The sequence below is a fragment of the Mercenaria mercenaria genome, chromosome 15, assembly GCF_021730395.1.
Source record: "Mercenaria mercenaria strain notata chromosome 15, MADL_Memer_1, whole genome shotgun sequence".
Classification (NCBI taxonomy): Eukaryota; Metazoa; Mollusca; class Bivalvia; order Venerida; family Veneridae; genus Mercenaria; species Mercenaria mercenaria.
Window position 1 is genome coordinate 68,477,098 of NC_069375.1, and position 20,583 is coordinate 68,497,680.

Here is a 20,583-nt window from a genome sequence, read left to right on the forward strand (position 1 = left end):
GTCATAAACACTTTCAGTGAAACTATTAATTTAAAAAATAATATTATTAAAAATCCAATAAACATTTTCAAGAGACCACGAGTTAAACTAATTAAGAAAATTAGGATCTCATAAGATGTTGCGCTGGGTTCATCTGAAGCAAATGTACAATACTAACATATATAACTATTGACGTAATCCACTGCCATCGGACAAGAAATTATTATCTAATTCAAAATATACGTGCTTAAACACAAATAAGAAAGCGAAAGTTCTCTGACTTTTGGATTCGACTGTTGTCTGACTCGGTTGCTATGCAACGCTAAAGTATTCGCAAAACTTCAAAAATTGGTTCATATAAGTATGGATTTCTCAGCTGAACAACCTTTAATTCTGAGATTAATTTGTGTTGAAATAAGGAAAGATGTGTTTGAAATTATTACTTTTATCATATTTTACCTCCTGCAATATGTCTGCTGCACACTCCTTAAGCTCCGGATTTTTCTTCTCCATATGAAAATGCGCGACAACGGTGTCATGGCCAGATACTTCAGAAAGTAATGTGCTTAAAGCAAATATTATTCCAAGTATCCCACTCACTTTTATAACCATGGTCATTATTTCACTTAAAGAAGATAGGATACAAATGTAGCGACCGCGATGACGAGGTTAAAATGAATACTGCGACTTTCCGAAAACAAGCTACTTTAAGAATATAAAGTTCCATTTATTGACGTATGGGAACCATCTTAAACATTATGCCTCTGATGTTTTATCTTAGAACAAAAGGACTAATACTGTATTATTCAATATGTCTATCACGCTCTTGTGTTTGATGACAGTTTGTTTTGTCTAGCTGCTTAGTAGGTCAGAGATATGCTTTTTGTTTTGTTATATTGTATTTGTTTACGCAGCCTAAGTACTTATAGCTGTATCCAGCCATTAATTATCGCGAAATTTTAGTTTTGATATTTCTTTTCTTTATTTTTACTGTCTTTCATTTCTTTAAAAGCATTATTGTCTGAGATAGTTCTCAAACTCTGGAATTCACTTCCCATGCTCCTTGGTATAGTGTTGGGGCTTACTGTCTTTCGTTTCTTTAAAAACATTATTGTTTGAGATAGGTCTCAACCTCCGGAATTCACTTCCCATGCTCCTTGGTACAGTGTCGGGGCTTACTGTTTTTCATTTCTGCATACATAATATTTTCAAAGATAGTTCTCAGCCTCTGTAATTCACTCCCTATGCCCGATGGTTTAGTGTCGGGGCTTTCTTCATACACATTATTGTCTAAGATAGGTCTCAACCACCGGAATTCACTTTCCATGCCGCTTAGTATAGTGTCTGGGCTTGCTGTCTTTCAACTCTATGCTATAATTAATTCCTCCTCTGCTTTTGAACATTGAATATCGGTGCGTTTCTATAAAAAAAAAAGGCAAAACAGGATTTGATCGGAAAATTTTGACTTACGACATTTAATGATATTTGTATTGCTACTTTCTTGACAAATTTGTTAGAGTGTCGATTGTACCTAACTTAAAGGTATTCTAGACTTATCATGTCCTTTTTAATCCTTACCTAGCTAAATTTCTATAACGTACTTGTCCATCTTTCTATTTGGACAGAACCTACTATAACTGCTAAAAGGAGTGCTGGCCAAAACGATACTGAATGAATGGGAAACTGTGCAGATCTGATCTACACTGAACGCAAAGGCAGAATCAGTTGTGTCCAGCATGATAAGGGTGAAAACGCCAAACTGTCTATACTGGAAACATTTTCTACCTTACTGTAAGTTTTGAAAGAATGTTTAATTGTTTGACTTGAGACAAAACATTCAGTTAGTCATGCTCATGTATTTGTTCAAGATATCTATGGCCCGGTCTTTATTGATTTTGAGTTGTATGAGGTTTCTACAAAGTTTTGTTGTTTTGCATAATTCATATAAAATGTCTCCAGATCTTACGTAGTTGAGTGTACATGACAGTAACTGTATACCTGAAGCCTCATTATCATACAGCTCTATGTTAAAACCAGATACTTGGGCCAGCGTTTAAACTTATATTTTTAGTTAAAGGGATGGAATTATGCGCTAAAACCAACATGCGCTTCTTTGTTGGTTACAAATAACAACTTACATTTTACTTGGCTTATCCAGTTCTCCATTTATTTTTACAATATCACAATGCAGAAGCTTTTTCATCATTCTTTTATTTTCCTTTTATTCATTTTACGACCCCATCTCAATTTGAAAACTCACTAAAATGCACACAGTCTTTTTTTAGAATTTACCAACGAGCAAATCCGTTTTAAGGCAGGAAACACAAACAATATCACTGTTTTGTCTTGTCGTATCTTTTAGAGTAGTTTTGATTTTTTGTGATACTTGACCATATTTCAGGACGGGGTGATAAGTAAAGAGGAAGAAAACAAACATTACGAACTTTTAGTAACATCGATTTATCAGAAATTCGATAAACTTTCCTATATAAACAAAGAAAGATAAAATTACTTAAGCTTAAATAGAAAAGGGCATATTTGGAAAGAAAAAAAAATCGGTACCCCACAAATTAAAGTTTAATCTTTTCCGGATACTATGTGCACAGGTAACGTCCCGTACTTGTTCGGATTTCGTGTAGTCGGTGCTGAAAGAAGCAGACTTCAGAACACCTTGTTGTATATAAGTTTTGTAACAAGTATAAAAATCAAAGTCGCAATTTGTAATTTTATTTTCTACACTATGAAGAAATATAGTTCATGTTTCATTTCAAGTGTCTGAATGCGTGGTTGAACGGATGTAATTTTTCGGGAACTATCAAGTATGGCCCCCATCTTTCATTCAACGATAAAATTACAATTGTAATTGAACTGCTGCTATAAATTAATATAAAAACATCGGTAGCCTCAACAGTAGAGAGCCCGCTTCGAGTACGGGAGGTTGTGAGTTGACTCCCTGGCCTCGTCATACCAGCTACGGGAAAAGTTATGCTAGTAGCTTCAACACATGGCACTGAGCAATAAGAGGACAGTACTAGGACAGGCCAGCCCGGTGTCAGTATACTTTGACTGGATGGGGTAACATATAACGTTAGGAAATCTGCCGTTTGATAGTAGTTATATATGCGTATTATCTTAACATTAACTGTAAAGTAATTGTAAAACATAGCTTCTTTACTTTCCCGCCATTCTTCGTACAACCATATTTATATACGGTACGGTACGGGTACGGTTCGGAAATAAGGAACAACTGAGTTAGCCCCCTTTGATATTATCACGCCATATGCAGGTCAATAAACACGTAAACACAGGTAAAACAAAGGTAAGTACTCTTTCTTCGAATTAAAACTGAACTGTACTTCAGATGTGTTTTTAAAGCTTGGAAAGTAAAATTACAAGTTGGGTTTACCCCGTTGAATGGGTAGTATTTGTCATTTAAAATAAGCATCCTGTAAGTATTGTATACAACAATACTTATCATGTAATACACGTAATAGATCAATAAGACTACAGTACCATACATATCATAACAAATGCACCCGCTGGTCCCGCTTGCTTAGCTCAATAGAAAGAGCATTGTTCAACGTATCGCGGGGTTGTGACTTTGAATCCCGGGCAGGGCGTATGTTCTTCATGACAATTTGATAAAAGACATTGTGTCTGAAATCATTCATCCTCCACCTCTGATTCGTGTGCGGAAGTTGGCAGTTACTTGCAGAGAACAGGTTTGTACTGGTCCAGAATCCAGGAACACTGGTTAGGTTAACTGCCCACCGTTATACATGACTGAAATACTGTTGAAAAACGGCGTTAAACCCAAAACAAACAAACATAACAATTAAATGCATCAGTTTCTTATTCGAATAATGTTAGTTAAAACACATATTACTTTTCTATAATTAAAAACACTCACTCAGGGTGTTGAATTCTTCATGTGAGGAAGCCATCCAGCTGGCTTACAGAAGGTTGTTGGTTCTTCCCAGGTGCCCACTCGTGATGAAAGGATGACGGAGGCGCACCTGGGGTTTTTCTCCACATTCAAAGCTGGAAAGTCGCCATATGACCTATAATTGTGTCGGTGTGATCTTAAACCCAACAAAATAGATAAATAAATAGCCTACATATTCATTGATGTATGCAGTTACTTTTTATACACAACAAAGGTGTAATCATGATCCTTAAAAGGTTTGGGATTAAAATGCTTGAACACTTCAGATAGCACCACAGCACAATTGCTCAGTGATCCAGGTAAATCATGCAAATGATTTAATATTTACAGTGCAGATAAAAAATGAGACAGTGATTTGTGATAGGAAACATAAACTTTACTCAAAATATAAAGTGATTTTAATCTGTACAGTTTTAAACTTTTCTGGTTTAGACCAGTAGTATAAATCGAGCCATGCCATGGGTCTAAACCAGAAAAGTTTAAAACTGTACACTACTGGTCTAAACCAGAAAAGCTTAAAACTGTACAGGTTAAAATCACCTTATCTCTTTTATAAGACCATCAAAAACTGAGTGGTACATTATATATAGCCTGGCCTTATATATCCATCCATTAAAATCACAACATAAGTGAATTTAAAATGACTGAATCAATATGCATGTAAACATGTACACACTAGCAAAACTTTATGCCTAAACCATCCAGATTAAAGGTTGTTTTGTTTTGTTTTGTTTTTTTGCAGGAAGAAATTGGCCTTAATTCAACTGGTAGGACACAAAATACAATAATTGTCAATAGAAGATAATACAGCTTTAAACTGAAACATGCCAAACTCAACTTAAAATCGAGAAATTTATCCTTTTTCAAAACAAATCGTTTGAGTAATATCTCAGTAATTTTGTTTAAGTGACAAACTTTAATAAATGATCGAAACAATATCTGCCAATATCGTAATAATCAAAGAGGTCGAAAGAGTTAAAGTGACGTATTTACTTACAAAAAGGGTAAAATGAATTTATCATAAGAGTAAAGTTACTGTTGTTACAATATAACATAAATTGATAAAATCGAGTAATTGTGTTTCCTCTGTAGTATAGTATTTCAAAATGTAACATTTGAGAACAATGTATATAGACATGATTCTGATTCTGCTCACATTTGACAGCCAGTACTTCAAATAGACTTTTGATTGTCAGCAAAATCATTTCATCACATCACTACACCACACTACACTTCACTAAACTTGTAATTACATACTAGTAGTTATCCAGGTGAAATCTCTTGGGTGATGAATCTGATCAGTTTCTGGTTACTAAATGGTTGTAATTTATTTCAGTACTCTTTATTCGAATCGCTGGTCCGTAGTTTGTTAAATCAATATTCAGCTCTAGTTTATAGGGCGAATAAGTCAAAAATGTAAAGAAATAAACCGTGAAAATTAATATTTGATGTCATTCGGACTACACTTATCGAATGATTTGGAGTAAAAAAAACTATTTCTCGAGGGCAAGTTCGAACTTATTGCCGGTCAGTAGTCAAAACTATTATCCAATATCAAAAAAGGCCTGTAATTTTGACATTGTTAATGACATGTTAATATTTTCATTAAATTTTGACTTAATTCCATCGAACGATAGATTGGTAAGTAGCACAAACAATGGATCAAGAATTATTTTTAGCTCGACTATACAAAGTATAACATAAGGAGAGCTGTCCTACTTGACCTGGCGTCGGTGTCTTTCTGCGTCCCAGACCTTTGTTAAAGTTATTTTACACTTTTTCTTTTTTCTTCTTATCTCTGTAATTACTTGATGGATTTGATTCAAACTTAAAATAGTTAATCCAATATTTTTAGTTTTATGAATTATACCCCCTTTTTACTTAGAATTATACTTATTTAGTGTTTTGATATACATTATCTTTATCTGTCTAATCATTTAATATTTTTGACAGAGGCTCAAGCAATAATGCAATATCTTCAAATGCCATTGGAGTCATTAAGCACTCCAGTGACAGCTCCAGCTTCCTCAGATGTACCCAGTTTCATTATCCAGCATCGAAATAGTCGAGCGCGCTGTCTGCTGTGGCAGCTCTTGTTTGGCTCCACTATTCGGAGAATAGGGGTGCTGTTCTACTCGCGTCGGTGTCGGCGTGTGTGTGAGCTTTCTTGGTTAAAGTTTTTCGGCAACCTTTGTTTTCCCTTCGTTACTATTGCTTATGTCTTACTGTAACTTCACATTGACATTGTTCAACAACAAACAAAGGGGCTGGGCCCATTAAAATATGCGAAGGGGCTAGGCCTATTTTACCCGATGTCAAGGTCATCAAGTTGTTAGATTGTTTTTAAGGTTAAAATTTTTTTGACAAACTTTTGTTAAACTTTGTGGGTTTTTTTTCTGCCATATCTTTATTACTATTGCTTATATCTCACCGTAACTTTACATAAACATTTTCATGTTAATTATTTTTTCGAAAGCTTCGTTTATAGATATATCTTTGGTACTTTGTTACATAATGACTTGATATTAAAACTGTTTCTTTATTACCATCATCGGCATGTGTGGTTACAATCCTCGTAACTCTAATTGTATTTTTTGACAGAATTATGCCTTTTTCATACTTTTTTAGGATAAACTTCGTTTTATGGACATAATTTTAAACTTTGGTAGACATAAATTCATTTTACTGTCAAATCGCCGAATAGTGGAGCGCGCTGTCTTACGATCAGCTCTTGTTAAAGTTACTTTTGACTAGTTATTGAAAGGCAAACAGTGCGAAAGTGAACAATTATTTAGCAACGAATTAGCCCCAATCATACTCATTGTATTGTGCAGTATCTAAAAATTTGGATGGATTGCATTTTTCTTTTTCAGGTAAGGTTACACGTTTAAATTTCTGCTTCGTCATGAATTGTTATAGAGCTATAATATTAAACTTGATTCAAAGACACGGGGGACATATTAATTGTCATTAAAGGGAGATATTGCGGATGGCGTATTTAGCTGGTTTTACAGTGTGCTTTTTATAGAACAGAACAGTTGTGTTTTGTTCTGTATAAATGTACAATAGCTTTTTTGTGTTAAACATGGCATCTGTTGCCTTTGTGTATGTTAGGGTTTCATCTGGCGGAGATAACTTTTAGTTACACTATCCTGTTACTTTGGAACGTATGATGGGGTTAATAACCCGGTTTGAGCTCCCGAGCTGACTGTTCCCGTGCGGTGCCCCACTGTGTTCCTCTGTTTGTTCGTTTTGTCCCTGGGAGTCGGCTTTGTGCGAGACTGCGTGTGTTAGTCGTATGCGGGGCTGCATGCAAAATTAACTCTTCTAGGAGGTCGCATTTTTGGAACGTGGCTTACCTTGTTAGATATTTATATATTTATCTATTAGCTTTTGAAAGGCAAATCTACTGTTGTTAAATAACGAAAACTCTACAAATAAGTAAGTAATGGAATATGATCTTTTATTTTTCAGTTTAAGATACTTTCGGGCAATGATGTCATGTAAAACCGAATCAGATGTTGAAGCAGTTCGAAGAGAGGATTCCAAAATAATGAAATACAACTGCCGTGTATGTAAAGCTAGTTTTCCATCCAGTGAACTCTTTGAAATGCATCAACAGTATCATGCTGGAGAGCGGAAATTTAAATGTCCGGTTTGCAATTTAGCATTTAAAAGAAAAGAACACCTTAGTCAACATATGGCAATACATATAGGTATAAGACCATATAAATGTGGCGAATGTGACTTTGCCTTTAAGCATAAGTTTGAGCTGAACAGACACATGGAGACGCATGAAAATGTTGGAGAAGTATGTCCTGTTTGTAACAAAATTGTAATGCGTCTTAAAAAACATATGTTAATTCATAAAGAAAAGGAACACACATGTGATGTTTGTGGTAAAGCGTGGGCCAGGCGTTCGGATTTAACGGAACATAGAAAAACGCATACAGGGGAAAAGAAAGGCACATGCAATATATGCAAGAAGACATTCAAACAAGACTACTTAAAAATACACATAGAAAAGCATATGGTAAATGGTGAAAAGAAATATAAATGTGATGTATGCGACAAATCGTTCATGCATGAATTGTATTTAAAACATCACATGCGCGTCCATACAGGTGATGCTTTAAAACCTTGTCCTATTTGCGGTAAGGGCATCTCCAGCCGAAGCTTCAGACCTCACATGAAGATACACACAGGACAGCGGGATTATGTGTGTGAAATTTGTCAGAAAGCCTTTCACAATAAATCGAATTTGAATCAGCATTTGTTAGTTCATACTGGAGAAAAGAAGTTTACTTGCGACGTATGCAATAAAAAATTTGGAACTAAAGGAAATTTGAATATTCATAAATCTATACACGAGAATGGTAATTACCCATGTCCTTTATGTGGAAAAGTATTTGGGGTATTTAAAAATATGAAACGTCACATTACGTTTCATCGTGCCAAAGAGAATGTCTGCTCCATATGCCACGTGACATTTCGTTTCCGGAAGCACATGGAACAGCACATGAAAACACACACGGATGAGTTCCGATGTGGAATATGTAACAAAGGATTAAAATCACGCCTTCATCTAGATCAACATATTCTGGAGCATAATAGACAGGACAAAAACATGCAGTTTGTATGCAAAATTTGCGGAATTACTTTCGTCAATTGGCCGAGTTTGCAATACCACAGAAAAAGGCATTTGTCTGCGGAGAGTAATATATGCAAGACATGTAACATGAATTTTTCGACTAAAATACTTTTAAAGGAACATAAAAAACTGCATTCCCGTGGACGAAAGTATGTCTGTCCTCTATGCGAAAGAAGATTTGAAATCAAGAGGTTGTTACGTAATCATTATGCTGCACACATGGAGAAAGGGGAGTACAGATGTGATATTTGCAACAGTTCCTTTAATTGCGAAGAATATGTTCATAAACATGTAGCAATTCATTTCAGTGGCATTTGTCTGCCACTGTAGTTATTCTTTTGATACTCCGTACCATTTAAATACGTATCAGTCAGTTTGAAAACTGCACAGAAACAACTAACCAGAAATACTAATACATAGTACATGTAGAATGTTACACTGCGCATGTCCAGTTTTCAAACATATATCGCCGTGAAAGGTTTTTCTAGACTGTGGGAGAGTCTCCTAAACATGTGATTGGTCTCCTGGTGTATTGATTACCTAGTTTGAGCATGTGGTAGTACATCTCATCCAAGGTGCTGATTGCTCTTGTGAGTATGATACCGGTCCTGGATTCAAGTTCTAAGTTTAAATCTGGAGGGAAAACGTTCTCAGCAAGTTTTTCACAGCGGTAACCTATCATTGCGATCATCTGATGTACCGTTAGGGGGAGTGATCGCCCCAGGGAGTTTGCCACAGATTATTTAGCATTGATTCTGCACTAAACATAAAGAAATTTTAAAATATTTGAAAGCTTGAAAATTAACTTTGCACAAATTAACTCTGGAGAACATTATTTTGAGGTTTAATGCTTGTATTACACTGGATAAATCCTAGATTTCCTTAGACTTTGTAGATAATGTCGGTATATAGGTTGAAAGCAAAACGCTTTGAATTCATGTTTTGTTTAAAATAGATACGTTTTACTTATTTTTAGTTTGACTATATATTTGGAGAGCTGTCCTACTCTACCTGGCGTCGGCGTCCATCCGCGGCCGCACTTTGATTAAAGTTTTGATGCATTATCTCTTTATTTGTTATTAATTGATGGATTTGCTTCAAATAAAAAAAAATGTTGTTCCTCATTATCACCCACATCATATGGCACAAGGGTCATAACTCTTTCACCAATATTTCACGAATTATTTCCCTTTTATTTTGCAACTTCATGTTAATGTTTTGGTGCACTTTCACTTTATCTCATTTCTCAGTTACTACTAAATTATTAATAGATTTGATTCAAACTTAAAATAGTTTTTCCACATCATCCCCCACATTATAAGACATAAGGTTTATAACTCTGGTGCCAAGTTTTAATGAATTAAGCCGCCTTTTAACTTATATTTTTCTATTAATGTTGATGCATTTTCACTATATCTCACAAGGGATTTGATTCAAACTTAAAATAATTGCTCATCACCACCGGCTTCATCATTTGAGACAAGCGCCATAACTGTGACACCTGTATTTTATGAGTTATCCCCCTTTTGAACTTGAAATTTCAGTTTAAAGTTTTTATGCACTTTCACTTCATCTCTGATAATACCGGATGGATTTGATTCAAACTAAGAATAGTTTTACTACATCAACATCCACGTCATATGATACAAGGTCCATAACTCTTTCACCAATATTTCATGAACTATGCCCCCTTTTTACTTGGAATTTCAGGTTAATTGGGGTACGCCTTCACTATATCTTTGTTATTACTTAATGAGTTTGATTAAAACTTAAATTAGTTTTTCAATATCATCATCCTCGTCATATGGCATAAAAACAATCACTCTGGTACACATGTTTTACGAGTTATATCCCCTTGCTACTTAAAATTAGTTTAATTTTGATGCCTTTTATATCTGCTGTTACTAAATGGATTTAATCAAACTTAAAATGGTTATTCCACATCATCACTCACATCATACAACACAAGTTTGATAATGCTGGCACCAGTACTTTAGGAGTTATGCCCTCTTTTTACTAGTAGTATTTCCGGTTCAAGTTGCGATGCACTTTTGCTGTATCTCCAGTTTTCTTAAATGAATTTGATTAAAACTTAAAATAGCTGTTCCGAATTATTAGCCACATGATATGCACATGATTCATTACTGTTGCAGAAGTTTTCCACAAATTATGTTCCTTTTATACTGATCTATTTTCATTGAGACTTAAGCTATTGCCCAATATCGGCAACCACATTTGAGTCATTTAACACTCCAGTGACAGCTCAAGCTTCCTCAGATGTACCCAGTTTCACTATCCAGCATCGAAATAGCCCAGCACTGTCCCCTGTGACAGCTCTTGTTTGTTTGAGCCTCGCCATTAGAAAACCAACACAGTGCGTTTGCGACTAGCATGGATCCAGACCAACCTTCGTATCCGTCAGGATCCATGCTGATGCGAACGGTTTCTCTAATTGCAATAGGCTTTGAAACCGAACAGTATAGATCCTGACCAGTGGTGCGGCTCATTCTTTGTTTAATAGCATAATATATGTAGAGTATATACGGTATATCACTTGGTTATTTACTGGCGGGAATCTTTTTTCTAGTAATTGGTATGCATGCTTAAAGCTGATGTTAGTTGTATATTTGTCATCTGTGAATATGGTTTTGAATTAAAAATATTAACCCACAAAGACAAGTGTTATTTATATAATACTACAATAAATAATGAGCATGTGATTTACATTCTAACAACTACTTTGTATTACGCAGTTGTAAAATTGTTGAACATATATACATTTTCGAAGTAATATGTTCAGCTTCTGTCAGAATACTAAATAATGTTTACTGTAAAATCATTTAATTTCGTGGGCATGAAATTTCGTGGTTTTGGTCAAAACGGCAATTTCGTGGGGATATGAATTCGCGGATTTCAACTTTTGAACATAAAATGAATATGAATTTTACTTGTTCGTTGGGATTAAATTTCGTGGATTGACTCAACCACGAAATCCACGAAAATTAGTCCCCCACGAATATTAATGATTTCACAGTATGTTAGCTAGCCTGATTATTGAAAAAGATCTAGGTGTTATTGTCGTCGCTGTATTTTAGAGACTTCATGGCATTGTTTTAGTTTTTAGCTTTCCAGAGCACAAAGTGCTCAAGGTGAGCTGTTGTGACCGGTCATTGACCGGCGTCCGTCGTGCGGTGTCCGTCGTCCGTCAAGTCCAAAATTGGGTCATGTTGGGCCAAAAACTAGGTCAGTAGGCCAGATCAAAGGAAAAGCCTGTGAGCACTCTAGAGGCCACATTTGTGACACAATCTTAATGAAACTTGGTCAGAATGTTTGTCTTGATGGTCTCTAGGTCAAGATCGAAACTGAATCATGTGGGGTCAAAAACTAGGTCAGTAGGCCTGATCAAAGGAAAACCTTGTGAACACTTTAGAGGCCACATTTTGTTGACCCAGACTTTATGAAACTTATTCAGAATGTTAGTCTTGATGATCTCTAGGTCAAGTTCAAAACTCAGTCATGTTGGGTCAAAAACTAGGTCAGTAGGCAAGATCAAAGAAAAAGCTTGTGAACACTCCAGCGGCCACAGTTGTGACCCAATCCTTATGAAACTTGGTCAGAATGTTTGTTTTGATGATTCCTTGTTAAAAGTCAAAACTGGGCCATGTGGGGTCAAAAATTAGGTCAGTAGGCCAGATCAAAGGAAAAGCTTGTGAACTCTCTGGAGGTCACAGTTGGAACTCAACCTTTATGAAACTTGGTCAGAATGTTTGTCTTGATGATCTCTAGATACAGTTTTGATCTGGGTCGTTTGGGCTTAAACACTAGGTCACATGGTCAAATCAAAGGAAAAGCTTGTGAACACTCTAAAGGCAACAGTTGTGACTCAATCTTTATGAAACTTGGTCAGAATGTTTGTCTTGATGATCTTTAGGTTAAATTCAAAACTGGGTCATTTGGGGTCAAAAACTAAGTCAGTAGGCCAGGAAAACTCTGGTGAGCGATATAGGGCCATCATGGCCCTTTTGTTTTTATTTGTTTTAAATGCGATAATAGCAAGCGATAGTATTGAAAATTTAGTTGTGTTAGTTTTTTAGCTCACCTGAGCAATGTCGTCTGTCAACATTTAGTTTGTGTATGCGACAGAGGCTGTATTTTTCAACCGATCTTCATGGAATTTGGTCAGAATGATTACCTTGATGAAATCTAGGCCAAGTTTGAAAATGGGTCATCTAAGATCAAAAACTAGGTCAGTAGGTCAAATCAAAGAAAAACCTTGTGTATGCGATAGAGGCTGTATTTTTCAATTCATCTTCATGAATATTTGTCAGAATGATTACTTTGTTGAAATCTAGGCCATGTTTGAAAATGGGTTATCTCGGGTCAAAAACTAAGTCACTAGGTCAAATCAAAGAAAAAACTTTGTGTATGCGATAGAGGCTGTGTTTTTCAGTTGATCTTCATCAGTTTTGGTCAGAATGATTGCCTTGATGAAATCTAGGTCAGATTCGAATAAGGGCCATCTGGGGTCAAAAACTAGGTCTCTAGGTCAAATCAAAGAAAAACCTTGTGTTTGCGATAGGGGCTGTATTTTTCAACCGATCTTCATGGAATTTGGTCAGAATGATTACCTTGATGAAATCTAGGCCAAGTTTGAAAATGGGTCATCTAAGATCAAAAACTAGGTCAGTAGGTCAAATCAAAGAAAAACCTTGTGTATGCGATAGAGGCTGTATTTTTCAACCGATCTTCATGGAATTTGGTCAGAATGATTACCTTGATGAAATCTAGGCCAAGTTTGAAAATGGGTCATCTAAGATCAAAAACTAGGTCTGTAGGTCAAATCAAAGAAACACTTTGTGTATGCGATAGAGGCTGTGTTTTTCAGTTGATCTTCATCAGTTTTGGTCAGAATGATTGCCTTGATGAAATCTAGGTCAGATTCGAATAAGGGCCATCTGGGGTCAAAAACTAGGTCTCTAGGTCAAATCAAAGAAAAACCTTGTGTTTGCGATAGGGGCTGTATTTTTCAGTTGATCTTCCTGAAATTAAGTCAGAATGATTGCATTGATAAAATCAAAGTCAATTTTGAATATGGATCATCTTGTTTCAAAAAGTAGGTCACTAGGTCAAATCAAAGAAACAACTTGTGTATGCGATTGAGACTGAAATTTTCAACTGATCTTCATGAAATTTTGTGAAATTTGGACAGAATGATTGCTTTAATGAAATCTATGTTCAGTTTGATTATGGGTCATCTGGGATCAAAAAGTAGGTCTCTAGCTCAAATCAAAGAAAACCCGTATGGATAGAGGCTTTATTATGTCTCCCACCACACAGTGGTGTGGGAGACATATTGATTTACTCCAGTCTGTGTGTGTGTGTGTGTCACAAAGCTTGTCCGCACTCTAAGTCGAACATTTCTCATCCGATTTTCACCAAACTTAAACAAAATGTGTTTGACGATAAGACCTCGGTCCAGTTCGATAACTAGCCAAATCGGTCCAGACGTCTTGGAGTTATGGCGCTTGAATTACCAAAAATCGGTCTTTTTACTCTTGTCCGCACTATAATTCGAATATTTCTCATCCAATCTTCACCAAACTTAAACAAGATGTGTTTGACCATGAGACCTCGGCCAAGTTCGATAACTAGCCAAATCGGTCCAGGCATTTTGGAATTACGGCCCTTGAATTATCGAAAAATTGGCCTTTTTACTCATGTCCGCACTCTTTATCAAACATTTCTCATCTGATCTTCACCAAACTTGAACAAAATATGTTTGACCATGAGACCTCGGCCAAGTTCGATAACTAGCCAAATCGGTCCAGGCATTTTGGAGTTACGGCCCTTGAATTATCGAAAAATCGGCCTTTTTACTCTTGTCCGCACTCTAAATCGAACATTTCTCATCCGATCTTCACCAAACTTGATCAAAATGTGTTTGACCACGAGACCTCGGCCAAGTTCGATAAATAGCCAAATCGGTCAAGGCATTTTGGAGTTACGGCTCTTGAATTATCGAAAAATCGGCCTTTTTACTCTTGTCCGCACTCTAAATCGAACATTTCTCATCCGATCTTCACCAAACTTGAACAAAATGTGTTTGACCATGAGACCTCGGCCAAGTTCGATAACTAGTCAAATCGGTCCAGGCATTTTAGAGTTACGGCCCTTGAATTACCGAAAGATTCCGTCTGTTTACTCTTGTCCGCTCTCTAAGTCGAACATTTCTCATCCGATCTTCACCAAACTTGAACAAAATGTGTTTGGCCATAAGACCTTACCCAAGTTTGATAACTAGCCAAATCCGCCCAGGCACTTTTGATTTATGGCCCTTGAATTACTGATTGGATCCACTCATCCAGACCATCTAATTGGATCCACTCGTCTAAAAAATCTAGAGAAACAAACATTTTTCATAGGGGCAGTTGTGGGAGACATGTGCTTTTCTCAAAAGCATCTCTAGTCTTTCAATTTTGTCAGAATGATTGCCTTGATAAAGTCTAGGTCAAGTTTGAATATGGGTTATCTAGTGTCGAGAAGTATGTCATTATGTGAAATCAAAGAAGAAACTTGTGTATGCGATAGAGGCTGAAATTTTCAACTGATCTTCATGAAATTTTGTCAGAATGATAGCCTTAATAAAATCTAGGTCAAGTTTCAATATGGGTCATCTGGATTTAGAAACTAGGTCATTAGATCAAATCAAGTAAAACCTTGTGTATGCAATTGGGGCTGCATTTTACACTGGATTTTCATAAAATTTGGTCAGAATAGCTGTTTTTTAATCAAATCAATCAGTGTCAGGTTTTTTTTTTTTTTTGATTTTCGGCGTTTGTTAAATTTTTGTGTAGGTAACTTTCTCTAAAACTGTAAGAGCCACAGTTTGGAAACTTTAACTATCATCATAAGATGACTATTACGACCAAGAACCATAACTCTAATATGCATTTCGTCAGAATAATGTCCCATTTTTGCTTATAGAAAATTTGAGTTTCTTTATGGAAGTAGATTTGTGCTTGTATTCAATTTTAATGTTATGTTTAATACTGTGAAATCATTTAATTTCGTGGGCATGAAATTTCGTGGTTTTGGTCAAAACGGCAATTTCGTGGGGATATGAATTCGTGGGTTTCAACTTTTGAACACAAATTGAGTTGGAATTTTACTTGTTCGTTGGGATTAAATTTCGTGGATTGACTCAACCACGAAATCCACGAAAATTAGTCCCCCACGAAAATTTGTGATTTCACAGTAATCGGGCACATATGCGTTTAATTATGTCTCCCACCATACAGTGGTGTGGGAGAGATACAAATGTATTGATTTACTCCAGTATGTGTGGGTGGGTGTGGGTGTTTGTGTGCGCGCGCGCGTGTATGTGTGTGTGTGTCACAAAGCTTGTCCGCACTCTAAGTCGAACATTTCTCACCTGATCTTCACCAAACTTAAACAAATTGTATCTGACCATAAGACCTCGACCAAGTTCAATAACTAGCCATATCGGCCCAGACACTTGAACAAAATTAAAGATTTCTCATCCGATTTTGACAGGTATATGATGACTCAAGATCTTCACTATACTTGAACGAAATTACGGCCCTTGAATTAAATGATATATAAAGATAGACTAATTACTTAGATGATTAGGCAGTTGTCGGAGACATGCCCTTTTTAGCTCGACTATTCGAGAATAAGTAGAGCTATCCTTCTCACCACGGTGTCGGCGTCACCGTGACCTTGGTTAAGTTTTTCGTACCAGTCCACTTTTTGACAAAGTCTGTTGAGATAAAGCTTTAAAGCTTACAACACTTGTTTATCATCACCATGGTCAGTTATAGGCAAGAGTACATAACTCCATCAAGGATTTTGGTTGAATTTTGGCCCCTTTCGACTTAGAAATCTTGGTTTAGTTTTTCGTACCAGTTCATATTTTGACAAAGTATTTTGAGATGAAGCTTTGAGACTTGATACAGACTTCGCTCTGACTTTCTCGTATCCATAACCGTCTTCTGAAGATTGTATTGATCTTAATATCTCAGTTAGAGATAGAATATACTGCAACAGACTGAACCTTTTATTAAGCCGAACACCAATTAAGTCAAATTCGTATGATTTAGGGAACTTTTCAGTGTTGTCGTATGTACACATTGCATCAAGTACCTGTAATACACAAGGTCCTATGTCTTTTGTGTAAGGGGTTGTGCACGCATCATGGTGATAAATCATCATGGTTTTTATCTGGTAAGATGAGAAGCCTGTTTCAACTGTTTTATGAGAGTACTTTAAGGTATTTAGATATATTTGCAGTGTTTCACCGTCACCATGTCTATTAATAAGAAACTTTAATATCCGATACACTTTAACATGTTTCTGTGATAAAACATTTTTCATAAAATATACCTCAGTTTCAGTAAATGATATAATTCTACGAACCCTTAAAAAATGTTCAGCTGACAAGACCTTTTCACGGAAGGATCCTGGCTTAACTAGTCATATTTCACAGTCAATGTTATTATCATCTAAAATAATTTTATAAGCTGGAACAAGATCAGCGTAAATTTTTCTTTCTTCTGATCAATCCTTGTAAATAAACTGTAACATAGATGCTGGACCGTGTTTCTTCACATGCTTTTCAAAGTGAAGGTTCCTTCTTGTTTGCATTGTTCCATTAGTAGACACATACTTTAAGGACTCTTTATTACCAACAGGAAGTGTGTGACAGCCTCGATACAGTTGAGAATTTATTTATCTGTATAGTTATCTTAATTGCTTAGAAATACTTCTTTTCCACTGCTAGCTGACTGAAGCAAGTCTACCGTTTGTGAAACTCGTATTCGGATGAAATTTTATTATTATTTGATTAACGGCGGCAAGCGATTTCGTTTGCCTTTGCGACCAGTGCAGACGAAGATCAGCCTGTCAGTAAATTTTCAGCGAAGACCCCTTTAAATAATAAGTGATGCTACCCAAATTGAATGTCGCTCTTTTCATTGTTTTCGGATATTGTGCCCGGACAAAATAGGCCGCATGAGTTCGAAACAATGTTTTTATGGGCTATTATGCCTATATATACAGAGTACATATGTGCTTGTTCAAACGTGAATTTGGACCCTTGATTCAATTTAAATATACATTTACAAGGAAATCATAAAGGAAAGTATGAAAAAAAATCGAGGGTAAAAACGTTGCGTTTCTACGAGCGTACTATATAAAAACTATATTATTATTATTATAATACCACATTTATATAGCACTCTTTTCATGCACTTGTACACGTTCAAAAGTGCTTTACAGAATAAATTGCAAAAATACAAACATATACGTATACAAAGATAATGCATTCCACATTAACAAAAATCATGAATGAAAACAAGTATAATTAAAAAAAAACAAGATAAAAAAATAAGTGTATCGGTCAGTTAACAAAATATTGTACAAAGAAGTGGGGTTTGAGCAGGCTTTTGAAAACTATATATGTATACTAACGGTAAACAATGACATCGGCGGATGTCCATATATTTTCGAAGCAACAAAAATTCATTTCCACTCCAAGTACAAATGTATCATCAAAATCACTGACATTCTTATAGAGCAGGAAAATATAATCCAAACACTCTTCATATCACAATGTCCCGAAAATTCGAAAAGTTTCTCAAATTAGCCATCAATTTTGAACTTGTCAAAATCGACGTCCTTTTGAACTTGCCAGTAAATAGCCAAAACTATTTCACAGATCGCCAATAGTTTTAACTATATACAAGGAGCATGACGTGAAGTGGTTGCACACTTGGTTCAAGCGAGCGAAATGGCTGCGAACTTAAAAAATGGCGGATATTTTCTGAAATCATCGCGTGTTCGCTTGTTGTGGCAGGGGAGTGCAGATTTGCGAATTCCACATTGACGTGTGGGTACCAGTGTTGGAATATCCATAGAGATCTCGTTTTTGCTTCTTTTTTTTTGAAACTACTATGGACTATTGCAGATACTATAGATTACATAAAGACGACTCACGGGTCCTATGCACCTGTCGCTTTCCATGCCAGATGTAGTGAAAATTGGCCAAATCACCCAAATTTTATAGACCAAAATAAGCCTAACCGGGCCTCACTTTGAACTCTGCCATTCATCCATTTTATATTTTTAAATCCAATTTCGTAGCATATATGTATAGTGCGAACATAGATGCATACCCAGGTGGTGTGGAATGTGTCTCCCAACCAGCACTTTATTTCCCTAATTTTCACTTGAAAAAAATGTGGATGGATGACAGCCGAGCGTCCGGCCGACTTTTTGTTCTGATGTTTATGTTTTAGCCTCAACCGGAAGTACGGAGCTAGGAATTTTAAAACACCCGCCATGTAGAATCATTAACCGTTCCTCATTCCCCAGATATATTAAAGAATTAATAATGATAAATAACCAGTAAGATAGATATGCCTTTACATCTACCCTGTCCTGTTTATACAGAAAATCGACCGGGGCCAAACTACGAAACCGCTCCCCTGCCACCTTAGCAGGTGAGCTTTTGTGATCGCGTGGCGCCCGTCATCCGTGCGTCCGTCCGTAAACTTTTGCTTGTGGCCGCTCTAGAGGTCACATTTTTTCATGGGATCTATATGAAAGTTGGTCAGAATGTTTATCTTGATGATATCTAGGTCAACTTCGAAACTGGGTTAAGTGCGGTCAAAAACTAGGTCAGTAGGTCTAAAAATAGAAAAACCTTGTGACCTCTCTAGAGGCCATACTTTATAATGGGTCTCGATGTAAATTGGTCAGAATGTTTATCTTGATGATATCTAGGTCAAGTTCGAAACTGGGTCATGTGCCATCAAAAACTAGGTCAGTAGGTCAAATAATAGAAAAACCTTGTGACCTCTCTAGAGGCCATACTTTTCAAGGGATCTGTATGAAAGTTAGTTTGAATGTTCACCTTGATGATATATAGGTCTAGTTCAAAACTGGGTTAGCTGCGGTTAAAAACTAGGTCAGTAGGTCTAAAAATAGAAAAACCTTGTGACCTCTCTAGAGGCCGTACTTTTCAGTGGATCTTCATGAAAGTTGGTCAGAATGTTCATCTTGCTGATATCTAGGTAAATTTTGAAACTGGGTTATGTGCCTTTAAAAACTAGGTCAGTAGGTCAATTAATAGAAATACCTTGTGACCTCTCTAGAGGTCATATTTTTCATGGGATCTGTTCATCTTGATGATATCTAGGTCAAGTTTGAAACTGGGTCAACTGCAGTCAAAAACTAGCTCAGTAGGTCTAAAAATAGAAAAACCTTGTGACCTCTCTAGAGGTCATACTTTTCAATGGATCTTCATGAAAATTTGTCAGAATGTTCACCTTAATGATATCTAGGTCAAGTTTGAAACTGGATCAGGCGCCGTCAAAAACTAGGTCAGTAGGTCAAATAACAAGAGGGCCAAGATGGCCCTAGGTCGCTCACCTGAGAAACACACCATAACACACCATAACAGTGTTTGACCTAGTGATTTCATGGAAAAAAATATTCTGACCAATTATCATTAAAATTGGAGCAAAAATCTTGATAATAAATAAGTATTCTTTTGATTCGACCTAGTGACCTGATTTTTGACCCCAGAGTACGAGACCCATATTCGAACTTAACCTAGATTTCATCAAGACTATCATTCTGACCAAATTTCATGAAGATCAATTGAAATATACAGCCTCTATCGCATACACAAGGTTTTTCTTTGATTTGACCTAGTGACCTACTTTTTGACCCAAGATGACCCATTTTCAGACTCGGCCTAGATTTCATTAAAGTTATCATTTTGGACTTAATTTCAGCAAGATCAATTGAAAAATACAGCCTCTGTTGCATATACAAGCTTTTCATTTGATTTGACCTAGTGACCTTCTTTTTGACCCCAGAGGACCCATATTCGAACTTGACCTAGATTTCATCAAGGCAATCATTCTGACCAATTTTCCTGAAGATTAATTGAAAAATACAGCCTCTATCGCATACACAAGGT

General features: G+C 36.2%; 1 protein-coding gene across 1 annotated transcript; it reads left to right on the top strand.

The window, feature by feature from the left end:
* The first annotated feature begins 3,248 nt into the window (after window positions 1–3,248).
* On the top strand, window positions 3,249–11,613 carry LOC128549152 (zinc finger protein 728-like). Its single transcript, XM_053525537.1, has 2 exons — window positions 3,249–3,298; window positions 7,400–11,613. Exon 2 carries the CDS (start codon window positions 7,419–7,421, stop codon window positions 8,904–8,906), a length of 1,488 nt encoding a protein of 495 aa, XP_053381512.1. The 5' UTR covers window positions 3,249–3,298; window positions 7,400–7,418; the 3' UTR covers window positions 8,907–11,613.
* The last annotated feature ends 8,970 nt before the right edge of the window (window positions 11,614–20,583 follow it).